The 14,931-nt window shown below is 40.1% G+C and overlaps 1 protein-coding gene across 2 annotated transcripts; it reads left to right on the top strand.

Moving 5' to 3' along the window:
* The first annotated feature begins 4,239 nt into the window (after window positions 1-4,239).
* Window positions 4,240-8,323, top strand: LOC102235266 (amphoterin-induced protein 3-like). Of its 2 annotated transcripts, none has more exons than XM_005815465.2 (2): window positions 4,240-4,465; window positions 6,762-8,323. In XM_005815465.2, exon 2 carries the CDS (start codon window positions 6,815-6,817, stop codon window positions 8,177-8,179), a length of 1,365 nt encoding a protein of 454 aa, XP_005815522.1. In that variant the 5' UTR covers window positions 4,240-4,465; window positions 6,762-6,814; the 3' UTR covers window positions 8,180-8,323. The 2 variants fall into 2 exon arrangements, with proteins under 2 accessions (XP_005815522.1, XP_023183928.1); XM_023328160.1 differs by having other exon boundaries at window positions 4,240-4,683.
* Window positions 8,324-14,931: the final 6,608 nt, after the last annotated feature.

Here is a 14,931-nt window from a genome sequence, read left to right as displayed (position 1 = left end):
TTCCATGATTCAGCTCATGTCTATGATCGAGGTGAACCGGCACCAGATCATGACATTTCGGCTCCTGTGATTAATTCACCTTGGCTCGCAAAACAAGCTGGCACACGGGCTTAAAACCAGCCTACTCTCTCAGCTTTCGCTTTAGCATTTTCGTCATTGTAAGTACATGTAGTTAATCAATAACCACTAATCATGAAGTTACCTGGGTTACTGTTTCTCCTCAGGCATCAACCTGCTGTGTGGGATGTGGGATCACCGCAGAATCCTATGGATTCATTTGGGTGGCATCGTCCGCCCGCTGGTGTCACAAATGCGTGAGCAGCCATTTTAATGATGTAACGGCAATTCTCTGCGCTACAGGGCTGGAGGATTTGCCCTACATAGCGGATTCCACATCTAGATCCCTGGAACGGGTGCACAAAATCGTGTGGACCTCTGCATTTGGCCTAGCCGACGACGACTTCCCAGCATATCCATTGTATACGGGGCTACGGCTGCCCGTAATTCATAAGTTGTGGGAACACCAACTTACTCGGCAATGCCTCCCAACTTTACATCTGTTGGATGGCCGAATTGTGGCGGTGGGCGATTATCTTCCGCCTACACGTCCCGTGTCTCCGGATTTGTTTATCGACGTCGGATGCCAAGCCAGCAGTGCGACTAACGAGAGAGGTACCCAAACTGAGAACCTCAGTTCATCTCCCCAAGCATGCCAGAATGAGGATACCCTTTCCCCTTCATCTCCATCACCAAGTGATATGGATTTCCAGAATCTGCTGGCAGAGTTGGACGACTACTGCAACAATCCATCAACGCTGCCCGACTTCGGCATGGACTTGCCTTCGCCTCTGCCGCCTCCGCTGGAACGTTCCACCCTTTCCGTCTCAGGTGACTCTACACTTGACAACGATTTGGGCGCAGAACGTTGGCTTTCTCCGCCATCCAATCTGTCGGAGTATGCGGTTGTGGATTCCTGGACACCTTCATTGTCTCCGGTTACCTGCTATGAGCGGGACATCCTCACTATCACTTGTGATGATGGACTTGATCTCTTTTGACTTTGGACTCTGTGTTTTCTGCGAAGCACCGTCCGATCTCATGGAGGGGGTGTCAAGAAAACTGGCATGGGGTGTGAGATCTTTCCGGGTGCATGCAGAAAAGGTGCATAGAGGCCTGAGAGAAAATAAGTAATCTTGTAGTTTGATTAAAAGCTAATTAAATTGAATATGAAGGAATAGTAAAATGAATACAAGTAATCACATAATAACCTTCTGAAATGTATTATCTGAAATGTGATCTGTAATGATTTCTGTAATGAATTAACTGTGGAAAGATTATGGTTGATGAATTATAATAAGTAAGAGATGTGATTGATTGTTAACTAAGGATCAAACTTGTGATGATGTGAAGTTGTAATCATTTGAAATTAATTCAAACAGGTTTAACAACAGATTTAATGTGTTTAATGAGCTATAATACATAATAGTGGGTTATAGAAAAAGAGAGGAATACAGCACAGTCCTGAAACAGGAAATGTCGCAAGCAGTTCTGAACAGATGGTCAGAGCGCACAGGATGGTTGGAGTGTTGAGTTTGGCTGAAGCAACGGAGAAAGGGGAAGTACGGGACTTTCCACCATGGTCAGCAGAAATAGATTGGGCAATGTGAGGACTTTTTCATGAGAAACAGCAGATGTGGAGAAAGTCACGTAGGCCAAACCTCCCCATACACACACATGGTGGAGAGATGCATAAAAAGGGGCTGAGAAGAGGAACCAGTTGTTCCCAGTCCGACGGCGCAGAAGGAGAGACAACTTGCTGAAGCAGATTGAGCCACGGACCGCACTTCAGAACCACGGGAGAGTTCGGACTTCACACCGCCAAGGAAGGACTGGGTTCCATCGCCCCATCCCTGGTTCTTCATTCGATCGTCGGTCTCGTCTCAGCCCAGCAATTACAAACTCTGCAACAAGACTTGGAGGAAGGACAAAGCTCCCTCAGGGATGAGGAACTGGGTTTTGCCAAAGGATTCGGACCCGTTCTGCTTTGTTTCTTTTCTAAAGAGGGTTTTTTCCACACAAGGCAAAGACCTCAACCAAGGATGCTAGAAATTCCTGTTGCCAAAGATCCACCATCGTCTGGGTATGAGTTGAATCTGCTCATTGAAATTCCATCTCAGAACTTGCGACTTTAGTCAGGGAAAAGAGGACAGGGTAGTATGATTGTACATGTAAATTTTATTACACTGTTTTTGAATTATTTACGATTGATTATTGATTTGTATGTCGCATATCCCTGCTTAAGCTTGCTTAATAAATTTATACTATAAAATTCTAAAGAGGTTGGTGGACATTGGAATTAATAGAGTCATTTAATCTTCGTTCAGTTCTTTTAATTAAGGGAAAACTAATGTACATGATTCCAGTAAATAGGAGGCTTCATAATTTCCTTTGGTGAGAATAAATAATGACCCTGGGACTTACATCTAAGTCACTAAACATAATCTAGCCGGTTCCAAGTGCAAGTTATGATTTAGAAAGTGGGCTACCGTTAACAGAAGTGGTTATTGGAATTATGCAGCTGTGAGGGCTACTCAGCTGATTGTTTCTTAACTGTAAAGGGTCATAACTTCTGGATTGGAGGTAGTTAGAGCTAGACGAATCACTTTCGCCACCAGTTTAAATAGATTATCTCTTATAGAGTACTTTTAGGGTAATACCCAGGTCTCAGAGATTTTCCGGACCTGTTAGACAGAGAACTGGTCAGTAGGCAGCCCTGGGTAGTAGTGAGGAGTGGGCGGGGCTGACTATTGCAGGATAACCTTCAAGCTGCATACAAATACAATTATTGATGTTTCCCTGGCATGATTATAGACCCGTTCTAAAAGCATAATATGCAGAAGCATGAATCATTACAAGCTTCTACAGATAAACATTCTGCTTTAAAGGGTTTATGTGACCCAGTTGCATACAGAGAAACACACTCACAGCTTACTGGAGCAATCTATTCAACAAACACCACAGTTACGTAATGGTTGCAAACAATAAATGAAACATAAATATTTTAAGAGATGTCCAGAAAAAGGTTTGGTAAAAAGAAACAGAAACTAATTTGGAAAAAAAGTCAAAACCACATTATACTCCCACGTAACCACAACATCCACCAGTAATGCCTGTTTTTAAAAAAAAGCCTTTTTAACATGTCTCGAATGCACTTGTGTGGGTGAATATCTCACATGTTGTTGCAAAGCTGATGACTAGCCTGGGGACAAGATTGTGTGTAATGCCACAATGCCAAAACATGTGCATTGCTTTAAACACAAATGCATCCAAATGTTGCTTTTTTTTAAAAAAACTGTTAATCCTTTCTCCAACACTGAACAGGGACTTTTTTTTCTCTCCAAACAGAAATCTGACTGAAGGCTTAGATCTAGCATTTCTGTGGTCCCTGCATTTGCCTCCATAACCCGGGCCCACCTCCAGAGAAGTGAACCCCATCCAGGAGATCCCAATTCTCCTTCTGAATGAGTGAGTGGGAGTCAGTGGGAGTCAGTTGGAGCCGCAGGCACTTATGAAGAAGGGAGGTGGAGGCCTAGCGCTGGTGGTGAGGAGGTGGATGCTGGGAGGCACAGCTAATTTGCTGTGACAGAAATCAGAGCTGTCAGGACCACCATGACCAAGCAGCATAGACAGCATAGATCCAGTGAAAATCCACAGCTATGGAAAAAGAGGAATGTTGGCGACCCAGAAAGGGGGGATAGAAACAGGGATGTGGTGCAGAAGATACTGGGGAGCATGTCGGGGTGTGCATGGAAAGAGGGAAGGAAGGATTTACCCATTCAGGACCACAAAAACAGGGAAAAATGCACTAGAGTTTACTCTGCAGTCATAGAGCTGTCACGTAACTCAGACATTTAGGAGAAAACCAACAGAGTGAGAGTCACACACTAAATTTCTGCCCCCTAGAGAGCACTGGTGAAAGGTTACCAGGATAACTCATCTAAAATTCATGAGAAAAACTCCTGGGCTCTACTAAGCTACTGTAAGCAAAACACTGAAAAATCTAATGGAAAATAATATAATAGAAAGGAAAAAAAGAGTCTCAGAGAAGGGCAGCCACTGGCATCATTACTTAATGATGAGAGGGGAAGACTCTAAATGACAGAGAGGAAAAGAGGAGGGATTGTGGGAGATTAAGTGAGCGTGGTGCTGTTTGTAAAACACTGCAAAGCACCACAGGATGTTTGTCGACTGGCACTCCTATTCAGGATGAAGAGAAAGTCGGGAGGAAGACCCTAAACTTGGCTGCAGAGAAAGCGAGAGGGAAGAACATTATCCCCTGAGCGGCGCGAAGTCTGAGCAGAGGATCCAAGAAGGAGATAAGGATTAAGCTGCAGTGTTGTGCGTCTTCATTAATGGGATACAAGTTTGAAAAGAAGAAAAAAGAAAAAAAACTTGAAAGTTGGAGGTTAGTGCTGTTAGGCGATTTATTTTGGGATTTGGGATTCTGGTTTCCTTCTTTCATGTTTTGGAGAAAAGAATTGAATCAAACGAGTGAGTCAGAATACTCACTCATTTGGAACTTTTTACCCTTTGACCTCTGCATCCAAACATACAGTTTGCATAGGGAAAGTTGTCTGAGCTTCAATTTATTTGTTTGCAAATGAGAAGAAAGGACTGCAGAAGGTAACACCAGTCGTTATTCTTTTACATATGTTAACGTCAAACCTTCCTTTACAGTTACAGACAAATGTATTTGCCACCCTAGTAAAACCCTTTCATAGCTCTTACTCTTACACTATTGGAACAACCTAGCCTGTAATTTGAGTACATTTGGTCAGTGGGAAAAATCCCACAAAAACCCATTGCTAATAGAAAACCACTAAGTGTTCTCCTATAATGTTGCACAAGGTTTCAGAATACAGAGAGAGGAATTATTTACCGTGTGAAATTTCAGTCTGCGATGGCTAATGTCCTGCAACATGTTTACATGTTTCAGAGCTCTAGCAAACTCAAATAAAATGGTTGAATTAACTCCTCAAGTTGTACTTATTATAACCTAATTATTTGCTTCATAAGAGCAGAAGCAGAGAGACATCTAAAAGCTGCAGGACACAGCTGGAGTTTAACAGCAGGGATCTAGACTGTCCAAAGTCTCGGGTCATCTCTGTTCTCTGCGTCTCATTTTATGGGAGAAGCTTGATTTAGTGTCTGGACATGGTCACATGTTTTGGATCATTATCTTAAAGACCCAATTTTTAGTTTTCTGGTCGAGTTCATAATGCTATGTACCATGACAAAACACCCAAGTCCTTCAGAAAAGATCCAGTTCCAACAAATCAGAGATCCTCCAACTTACTTAATGCATAAGATCCTTTGAAACATATTCATCCTTTGTTTCACACAAGACAAATTATGAATGTTTGTTGCAGAAAAGTCTAATCTTAGCCTCATCTGAACAACAAACATTTACTTTCAGCTAAACACAAAGAGATTTTTTTTCTTGGGATGCTGCCTGAACAAATGGTCAGCATGTAGATTATGTCTAAAGGATGTTTGAGACCTGATGAACACAAGATGGAATTTGTTGGTTCAGTTCTCAAAAAGCAAACTTTTTTTTTATCTCCCTTTCCATTCAAAGTGGCAACATAAATACTTTACTTAGTATGCATTGATACACAAAGTGGATAATGTTTTTGCACTACCAAAGAAGCTAATATGTACAGTCTTCCTTATTTCTGCCATAGGGAGTAGAGTCAATCACTATGGCAATCCATACATAGAGCACATGGATTGCCTGGTTTGCAAACAGCCAGAAACATCATGTAGAATTGCACCTTGGTATTTCAGCTTGCCAAGCTGATTTTTCCCCAAAAATATTTTAGATATGCTCTACTAAGACATATGTGAATAGATGAGTTTTCCATTAATAATTCTGAGTCACATTCCACAGATAAATCTGCGAATAAGCAAATCGGCAAACGTTGAACCATGAAGAGGTGGGGATGCGACGTAAAAGACTCCTTGTCCAACACTGCAGGCAGTGGCTGCAGAAATGAATACTACTGGACAGAAAAGAGTCATGACTTACTGGAAGACTAAATAAGAGTCTAAACAATAGACAATCAGGAATAGTTGAATATCAGACTAAGGGCTGGGTTTTCCTAAAGTATTCAGGGTGAGAATTATGCTACTGCAACATCATGTAGATTTTTTATAAGGCTTTTTACAAAATTAACAAGGAGTTCCACAAATATGTATATTTCTGTAGCTTAATTTTATTGAGAAAAAAAAATCATATTTATTCAGTGAAAAGTAATGAATAAAGGGGTGTTTTGATGATTAATCATTTGAGTCACTTATCAAAGACAAAAAAGGGCAAATTTCTCATCAAAGCTAGCCAGGTGTATTTTTAACTTCAAAGAAAATAATCCTACTGAAATTCCCTAAAGCTTTGGATAAAATGTGAGCTTCATTTTTATGACCAAGTATTGAAAACCTAAATAAAGTACCTATTAGCAGATAAAAGTATATATACTCGGAGTCTGTGATTGCTTAAAAAATGCCTTCATAAAAAAATAGCCTAAGGCGATCCTACTGTCATGCAAAGTACTTTTTTAGGGAGAAATTGTCTCTTTTCCTCACCTGTCATTTGAGTTAGTAGAAGAGGTAGTTTTCCCATATCTCTGTTAAAATGTCATAGCTTTCAAATGAAATAGCAAATGTCTAATATTCTTGCCTTTTTTTACCTGATTATCATCTAGCCAGAAGGAGCCAGAGGGGATTCAAGAATTTAAAGGATCTGACTTCCTGAATCATGACCTCTGAACACTTTCAAGTCCTTCTCCTCCTGCTGTTCTGCGTCCTCCACAGCTCTGAGCAGACCTGCCCTTCTAAATGCCTCTGCATGTCTGACACAGTGAGATGTAGCTCTGTTGGTCTGCACAAACTCCCTCAATCCCTGCCCTCCTTTCCCGCCAACCTTGACTTCAGCCACAACCACATCACCTGGCTGGATCCGGACACCTTAACCAAGACGCCCAGACTAGAAAAGCTCTGGATGGCCCACAATGAAATCCGTACATTGAGTCATAACTTGTTTCGTAATGTGTCTGGCCTCAGACTGCTGGACCTGTCCTCCAACAGGCTTCAGATGGTGGAGCAACACTACTTCCATGGGCTATGGAGGCTGGAGGAGCTCCGTCTCTTTAACAATAGGATCACACTAGTGGAGGGCAGCTCACTGAGCGGTCTGAGCAGCTTGAAAAAGGTTTACTTTAGCTTCAACCAGATCACACACTTCCCATTTTTCTCCATCCAGGATCACACTCACCCTTTTCTGGCTATGCTGGACCTGTCATCCAACCGGATGTCGAGTCTGCCGTGGGAGGATGTGAAAGCTTTGCCACAGTTGGTGCAGCAGGGGCTGTACACTCACAACAACTCGCTTATCTGCGACTGCTCCATGTATGCCATGTTTTGGCACTGGAACCTGAGTGAATATAACTCGATCAAAGACTTTACGGATGAGCACACCTGCAACGTTAATGGGGACCCTCGTAGATCCATCCGGTTCTTTCGTGACAAGCGTTTCTTCCGGAACTGCACTGTAGAAAAATCCATCATGCAGCCTGTGACGGTTCTCCTCTCCTACGTGGTGGTCTTCGAGGGTGACAGGGTGCGTCTGGACTGCCAAACATCCCTTAGCAGCACAAACCTCTCATTTACATGGCTTTCCCCAAGTAAGGGCTTCATCACCCAAAGCAGCATGAATGACACACTTATTAGCATGCTTCCCAATGGCACCTTGGAGATACACGCAACCACGATCAATGACTCGGGTGTGTATCTTTGCACCGCTGTGGACATCAAACAGGCATTGAATGCAACACGTGCGGTGAATGTGACCGTGCTGTTGCCAACAGCAGAGCCGTTCAACACTGGTTACACAACACTGCTAGGCTGCATGGTGACTTTGGCCCTCATCCTCACGTACCTCTTCCTGACTCCATGTCGCTGCAGCTTCTGCAAACAGCCTCCAGCGCACTCCAACCAAGGCACCTTGTCGTGCATTTTCTCATCTTTTACGAGAGAACAACCCAACACTGACACCTTGAAGCATGTGGCCTTCATGGAGCATCCAATGGGCGAAGAAAGGATAGAATGGATACCTCAAAGCTGAGGAGAGGCCATGTTCTTTGGTTAGTTTGTCAGTAGAAACAGAGATTTGGTTGATCGTATTGTTTGGAAGAGTTGAGATGTCATCTGAGTGTAAATGCAGTAAGGAAAAACAAGCTCTAATGTCTCTTTTTCATCTTCAAGAGGGGAAAAAAAAAAATCTATTTTCTGTTCCAACTCTTTTTTGTCTCATGACCGGGTAGTTGAATAAAAGTTTCAGCAATGGTTTATTACCCTCACTGTAGATCTTTTATCAGTCCTACAATTCAGCTAATAGCTCATTTTTTTCACCCAGCCACAGCTGTATGAGGAGTATTTCTTGTAGGATCAGACTAAATCTGACTCACTTCTCACATAAAGTATTTAGTGTGAATTAAAACTCCCTCAATATGTTCTAGCTGAGTGATTGTGTGAACTGCATGAGTGTAGGTTTGGAAAGAAAAACAAAATGTTGATTTGTTGATCAGCTGCAGCTTTGATTGATTATTGTACAATGCCTGGGAAAAGTACTTACACTCTTGATTTTTGTTCACATTACAGCTACAAACTTCAATGTATTTTCCTGCTAGACCAACACAAAGAGGTGAGGTGTAGTGGAAGGAAAAAGGTATTTGGCACTCAGCTAACTCCTGAGTGCCAAATACACTAACATTCTCTAATAAATGCTTAATGCCTTCAAAGAACAAATGCAATTACTCCTTTTTAATGTAGCTTTTAGTTTTATTTTCTAATTGGGGCCTTTCAAAGATGGCTGCTTGCAATAAATTGTATTTAGGAGTCTGAGAGTCAAGGGGGCTTATCTGACAAGGCATTTTATAGATTACCTTCCACTTGACATCTGCGGACTGCTTAGTGTTGGTTTACCACATAAAATTAAAAAATAAAAACAAAGTTTATGGTTGCAATGCCAAAAAAAACAAAACATAAAAGTTTGAGAAATGTAAATAGTTGCATGTAGGTCTATGAATTAGTCTGTCGTGAAAACTTCCCCATTTCCCTAATAAAGGATTTAGCACCTAATTAAGATCTAAATATCATCTTCACTTCCATGGCTTATCTATTAGAAAACAGAGGTTCCCCCCGGAATAATCCATCATGCATATACATATCACATCCAAACCTGTTGCATTAATCTGCCAGAAAACAACCCTAAAAATCTCCATCTGCACTCTGCTTATCTGACAAATGGTGAAACAGAGAAATAAGGAGTCTCGACAGACAAAAAAACCAAGCAGCGTCTAGGCTGCTCTTCAAAGACGGCAAGTCTTTGATCATGCACAGCCGAGCACTTTGAGCGCAGACGAACAAACATGAGCACTAAATTTGAACTGAAGTGACAAATTCTTCAAGTAGCTCTGACGCATAGCCAGCGGGAGGCATTACTTTGTATGGCTTTTTTTGTTATTTGTATGTATGGGGTCTTTCTGTATGTAATTGATCTCAACACGCTTGAAATGACAAAATTAGGCACTACAACGACAGAGATTAAAGCAGCAGAGGATGGGCTGGTACATACTTTCATGAAGGCGCATGAGCATGTGGGATAAGGAAAAAATATTGTGTTATTCTTGTAAAAGACTGAAGAGAGTAAGGCTGATTGAGCATGAAAGACTATAAAAAAACAACAACCCTTAAATAAAAGTAATCAATTTGTCCACACCCATGCTGCCATATTTCATTGAGTTTGTATTTTAATCTTGATGCAAACACAGAGTGGGCTGCAGAAGGTTGAAGGGAATTAGATGTAATCCTTCATGTAAAGTCTAAGAGGTGCTGTCTGTATCTGTGCATCTCGCAAAGAAAAACATGCTCTTTGAGTGGGCACGTTGAACACAAACTCAAGCACAAAAATGGTAATCTATAATGAAACAGTGGATGAAACTGGAACAGAGTGGCTCTCACTGAGTCTCAGAAACTCTTAGGGATTAAGTCAAAATCTGTCAGATGAGGAGAGCACTGCATTGTACTTTCTTGTTTCCATTTTTTTCAGGTTGGGAAGCAACATTTAAATCCCTCAACAATGATTACACAACATACTGCTTTGTGCTAGCGTGATGCAACGTCATGGCCGCCTTTTTTGGTTTTCATAGCCAGTGCAATAGAGACACAAACTGATGTGATGACTCGGGGTTTGGCTTTAGCAGAATAACATGAGAACACACAATCAGAAGCTTTAATTCCTGTATTTTAAAAATCCCTCTAATCTGGTTCTGTTCTCTGACATGCACACAGCTGGAGGTTGGATTTATGGTTTCTGATGTGATTTGATGAAAAGCAAAAACACAGATGACTCGATGTGAACATTTCAAAGGTCAAAGGATTATCAGCGGACCGCGTTTATGTAAGACAACGGGAATATAAGATTTCAGGAAGCAGATACAGAAAAGAATGTCATGCAAGTGCAAGAATGTTTGTGCAGCTTGTACTGTTGCTACATGTGATCGCATTCTAACCACATACTTTAATGTACTTTTTTTTGCATTTCATGTGATACATAAAATGTTGCATAATTGTATTATAAAATGAAAACTGTAACAATCCATGCTTTGCAAAATTAAAAACAAAAAAGTTGAAAGGAATCGCACGCTTTGGTTTTCTGCCTGCCCATGGCGATACTTTGTAGAGCCAGCTACGCAATTTCAGTTGCAGGTCGTTTGGACATGTCCTTATCTGGGATTGCAATTTGTCTATTTTTCTTTGCAAAAAACATCAGTGTCAGTCATGGCAAGCATTGCTTTAAATCCACTTTCAAATGTTCAAATGGCTCTGAGTGACTTGAGATCTACACTTTGTCAGTTTTGGTGAGGTTGTGGTTGTTCTTTTTTTTATGATGGGTCAATTATGTTTCTTTATAAACCCTACTTTAAACCTTCCTTATGCTCCTTGTTCACTAACGTTCTTTAGCAAACCTATGAGGATTTCTCAGAACAGATGTACTATAAATTGTTATAGATTGACTCTATTTACTAATTACCTGAATTTTGTAAGCAACTGGTTTTCTTTGAGGTTAAAAGGCAAGTGCATGCCACACTTTTAGATATTTTTGCAATTCATTTATCACTTCACTCCTACTCCAGAATTAAATCCTGTTTTATGTGTGTCAATAACATTTAACATGACAAAATGTGAAAAAAGTCATAGGGTATGAAAACCCTGCACACAACATGCATGTTAAGATAGATTTTATTTATTTCCATGGTATGATAAAACATAATGTCTTCATTTAGGAGCTGTGCATGTTCAAATTTAGTTCAGAGGAAGACGGACATATTTAGTTGGCTATAATTAAGACCGTTCCCTTAAGTCCTGTTTCATGCTAACAATTGCACAACATGCCTTCCCAATAATCACGCCATTAAACTGAGAACTAATTTCCAGCCTACACACCAAGCCTACGTGGCTCAGTCTGCCTGCCTTCTGCAAATTATCCAGAGTCACTCTAACAAATTACCCAGATGTAAATGAAACAGCCCTTGATGTTTGAAAAGATGCCCTTCTCCTAAGCAAAACACTCCATCAGGCTTCAATTAAGGTATACACTTCCCTTCCCAGATTAATTGTTTTTTCCTAGTTCAGCTGGGTTCCCAGGGATTCAAAATCATCTTAGTCAAGAATCTAATTACTGTGAAAGGGGAGTTTTATCCTGAATAGCACAAGTTGAATTGCCTTCACTTGTGGAGGGATGCTTTGACTGTCAGCGTAGGCTATTACTGAGCTGTCAAAACAGTCATCAGGCAAGAGTGGAGGCACCCGGCTGTGTCAGATACATACGCGTCTCTCAGACTAAGTGACATCCTCATACACAAGCCAATGGGAGGCCTAGTGTCACAAAAAGCCCTTATTCTGTTCTAACTGAAAACCCAGAATGGAGCATAAGCCTGAGAAATACGGAAGGCGTTCGTTTTGTTGAGCAGCCACAAGCCTGGGTAGTCTGCTCCCTGGATCTTTTTTGAGAGCTAGGTCAGTTGCTTCCAAAAAAAGATCAAAACAAATGCACACTGTTATAGCAGACAACAGGCTGTTTATCATACCTCTGAATCCACAGGCCATGTTCCGTGTTTACAAAGTGGCATTAAAGCTGCGAGACGTCACATGAGTCGAACAGGAATCTGGTCTCGGAGTGCTGTGGGGAATGAAACACGCATCAACGCCACAGGCCAATAGGTAAATCATATTTCACTTCAGACAAACAAATGAGTTACACACACACAGATCTAAGACTGTCAGCACGTTAGGCGCAGTCTTCTGGGGCTGTTATATTTTTACAGTGCTGCGGTAAGTGGAATTTAGTTATAGGATTATAGGATTTGACAAGCACAATGGCTTTGAGTATTTTAAATTTTATATACTGGCTCTAGTGACATTTTTTACAGCATCTTTTCATCTTTTATTCTTCCTCTGTGCAGTTCCTGACATAAATCTGTACTGATGCATCTGGTTAGATAGATGGCTACATAAATGTATAGATATGGGTAGTATATCCATTTCTTTTGTCTCTCTAAGTAAGGGAAGTAGTGTGAATCAGGTTTTGAATAACAGAAAACCTAACAGTAATTAAAAACATGTTATCACATAAAGGAAACAACAACAGATTTATTGTTTCATTGATGCTTTCTAATTCTCTAACACAGACTGTAGAAAGATGCAAAAAATCCATAGTGTGCATTTTAAAAAGCAACTAAACCTTGTGAGACTTCTGAAATACTTACCCTTCACCAAGATGAACAACAAGGTCCTTTCATAGGTTGATGCAAAAAAAAAAAAAAAAAAAAAATATATATATATATATATATATATATATATATATATATATATATATACCAGTGTTGTCATGGTCTGCTCTTACCTCACGGACTCAAGTGATGACTCATGTGGACGACCTTCCATCTGACCTTACAACACAGCCAGGGAGAACGGACAGTCACGCAGGCGGTGGTGAGGGAACAAGAGCGGGCCGGGATGAAGGTAAAGGCTGTTATTGAGCCCCCAGGCTGCTGCCAACAGGGGCCAGAACCTCTCACCTTTAACCATGCCAGATAGATACGGTGGAGTGAAAAAGGTTTGCTCCCTAACAGATTTCTTCTCTTTCTGCTTTTTTGTGTTTGTAATTGTTTCAGACCATCAAACAAATGTTAACTTCATGGTGGCGGTAGTGTAATGGTCAGGGGCTGCATTGTTGCTTTTACAATTGTTGTCTACCAGAGTATGTTGCCCCATCATCAGTTTGGGATCTTAATCTCCAAAAGCCTGATAAAACAGGACAATCGTACGTTCTACACCAGCTCTGAACAGCTCCAAAATAAAAATAAAAATCATAGCAATTCCAAAGTTTTTGGACTGGCCTATTTAGAGTGAGCACTAAAATTTAGCTGGATGCTGTAGCTTTACCTAAAGCAGACCGTTCATGCTAGAAACTATCAAATGTCACTGACTTAGGGGAATCTGACAAATATGGCATGGGGCCATCTATGTAAAAAACTCGATTTGGTTTCAGACAGTTACATTTTCTCATCAGGTTAGTTTTCTAAATAAATCATGAGCTCATTCCAGCTTTTTGTATTTAGTCATCGTATCTTCTTATCTTTTTTTTTTTTTTTACCTTAATATTAGTTTGATAACCTGAAACAGAACACAAAAATAGAAGAAATTATCCTTCACACTTTATACAGCACTTTACGTTTACATAGAGAGTCAATGACAACTAATGATGGATCAGCTTCATATAGGATTCTCACATTACTCTGTAAAATATTTTAATCATTGTATTAATCATATTGGATGCTTTATAGCGACATTGTTGTAGTTATATATGCTCTTTGTCACTATGGATTTTCTGTTCACTATTTTTTTCCTCTCTCTCTAGTTGTAAAAGCAGATTCCAATTATGTTTTTTTGTATTCTCTCTGTCCTTCTTCCTCTCTTCTATTCTTATTTCCCAAGTTCTTCTTTAACTCTTAATAACACCTCTCTTCCTTTATGTTCCGTCTCAGTGTCCATTGCATTTAAAATAAACCTAAAGCTACATGCATACAATGGGATAATGGGAGAGGTATGGCTCTCCCAGAAAATGAGATTCAGTCTTTGTGTTTATCACAAATGAAGCAGGAGCTATTCAAATGTAACTCCAACATACCTTATGTAAAAGAATAAAGGAGTTTCATTAAAGCACTTTAGATTTATACATACCAGACAAAATGTACATCTGAACTTTCCTGCATTTCTGTTAATGATTAATTATAATGAAGTGTTAGCTCTACATAGTAAATTAGCATCTGAGTTTCTGCTTTTTCACTCCCACTGACTCATTTCTACATATATACATAAAAAAAATACACAAGCTTCTCCGAAACTAAAATATCTACCTTGATTAGATCGTTAGCTTGACATTTCAACAAAGCTCTTTCAAATTTGATGCTTTCTCCAGGAAATCAAAGGAACTGAACAAGAACAAAATAATGATGTTATTAGACTTAAATATGTAAAAAAAAGTCATAAACTAAATCAGCATGAAAACACAAATCTGTGCCAATGGTATCCAAATTAATCATTTTAACAGTATATTCTTAATTTGTTGTTTTGTAATCATGTTGTTTGTAACGATTTTTTACTTTTAGTCTTTAAAAAACAGAATTTTCACATTAACTTTAGATTTTTCACTGTCAAATGTGTAATGGCCAGTTAATACTTGAGTAGGCTTACCAAATACTTTTTTACTCAAGTAACTTCTTTGATGGATACTTTTTAGTTTTACTTTAG

Source organism: Xiphophorus maculatus, chromosome 1 (genome assembly GCF_002775205.1).
Source record: "Xiphophorus maculatus strain JP 163 A chromosome 1, X_maculatus-5.0-male, whole genome shotgun sequence".
Taxonomy (NCBI): domain Eukaryota; kingdom Metazoa; phylum Chordata; class Actinopteri; order Cyprinodontiformes; family Poeciliidae; genus Xiphophorus; species Xiphophorus maculatus.
The sequence above is the reverse complement of the archived record's forward strand: the minus strand, read 5'-3'. Positions and strand labels throughout refer to the sequence as shown.

Bases quoted from the DNA above. Each gene is read 5' to 3' on its own strand.
- LOC102235266 (XM_005815465.2), top strand. From the start codon at position 6,815: ATGACCTCTGAACACTTTCAAGTCCTTCTCCTCCTGCTGTTCTGCGTC.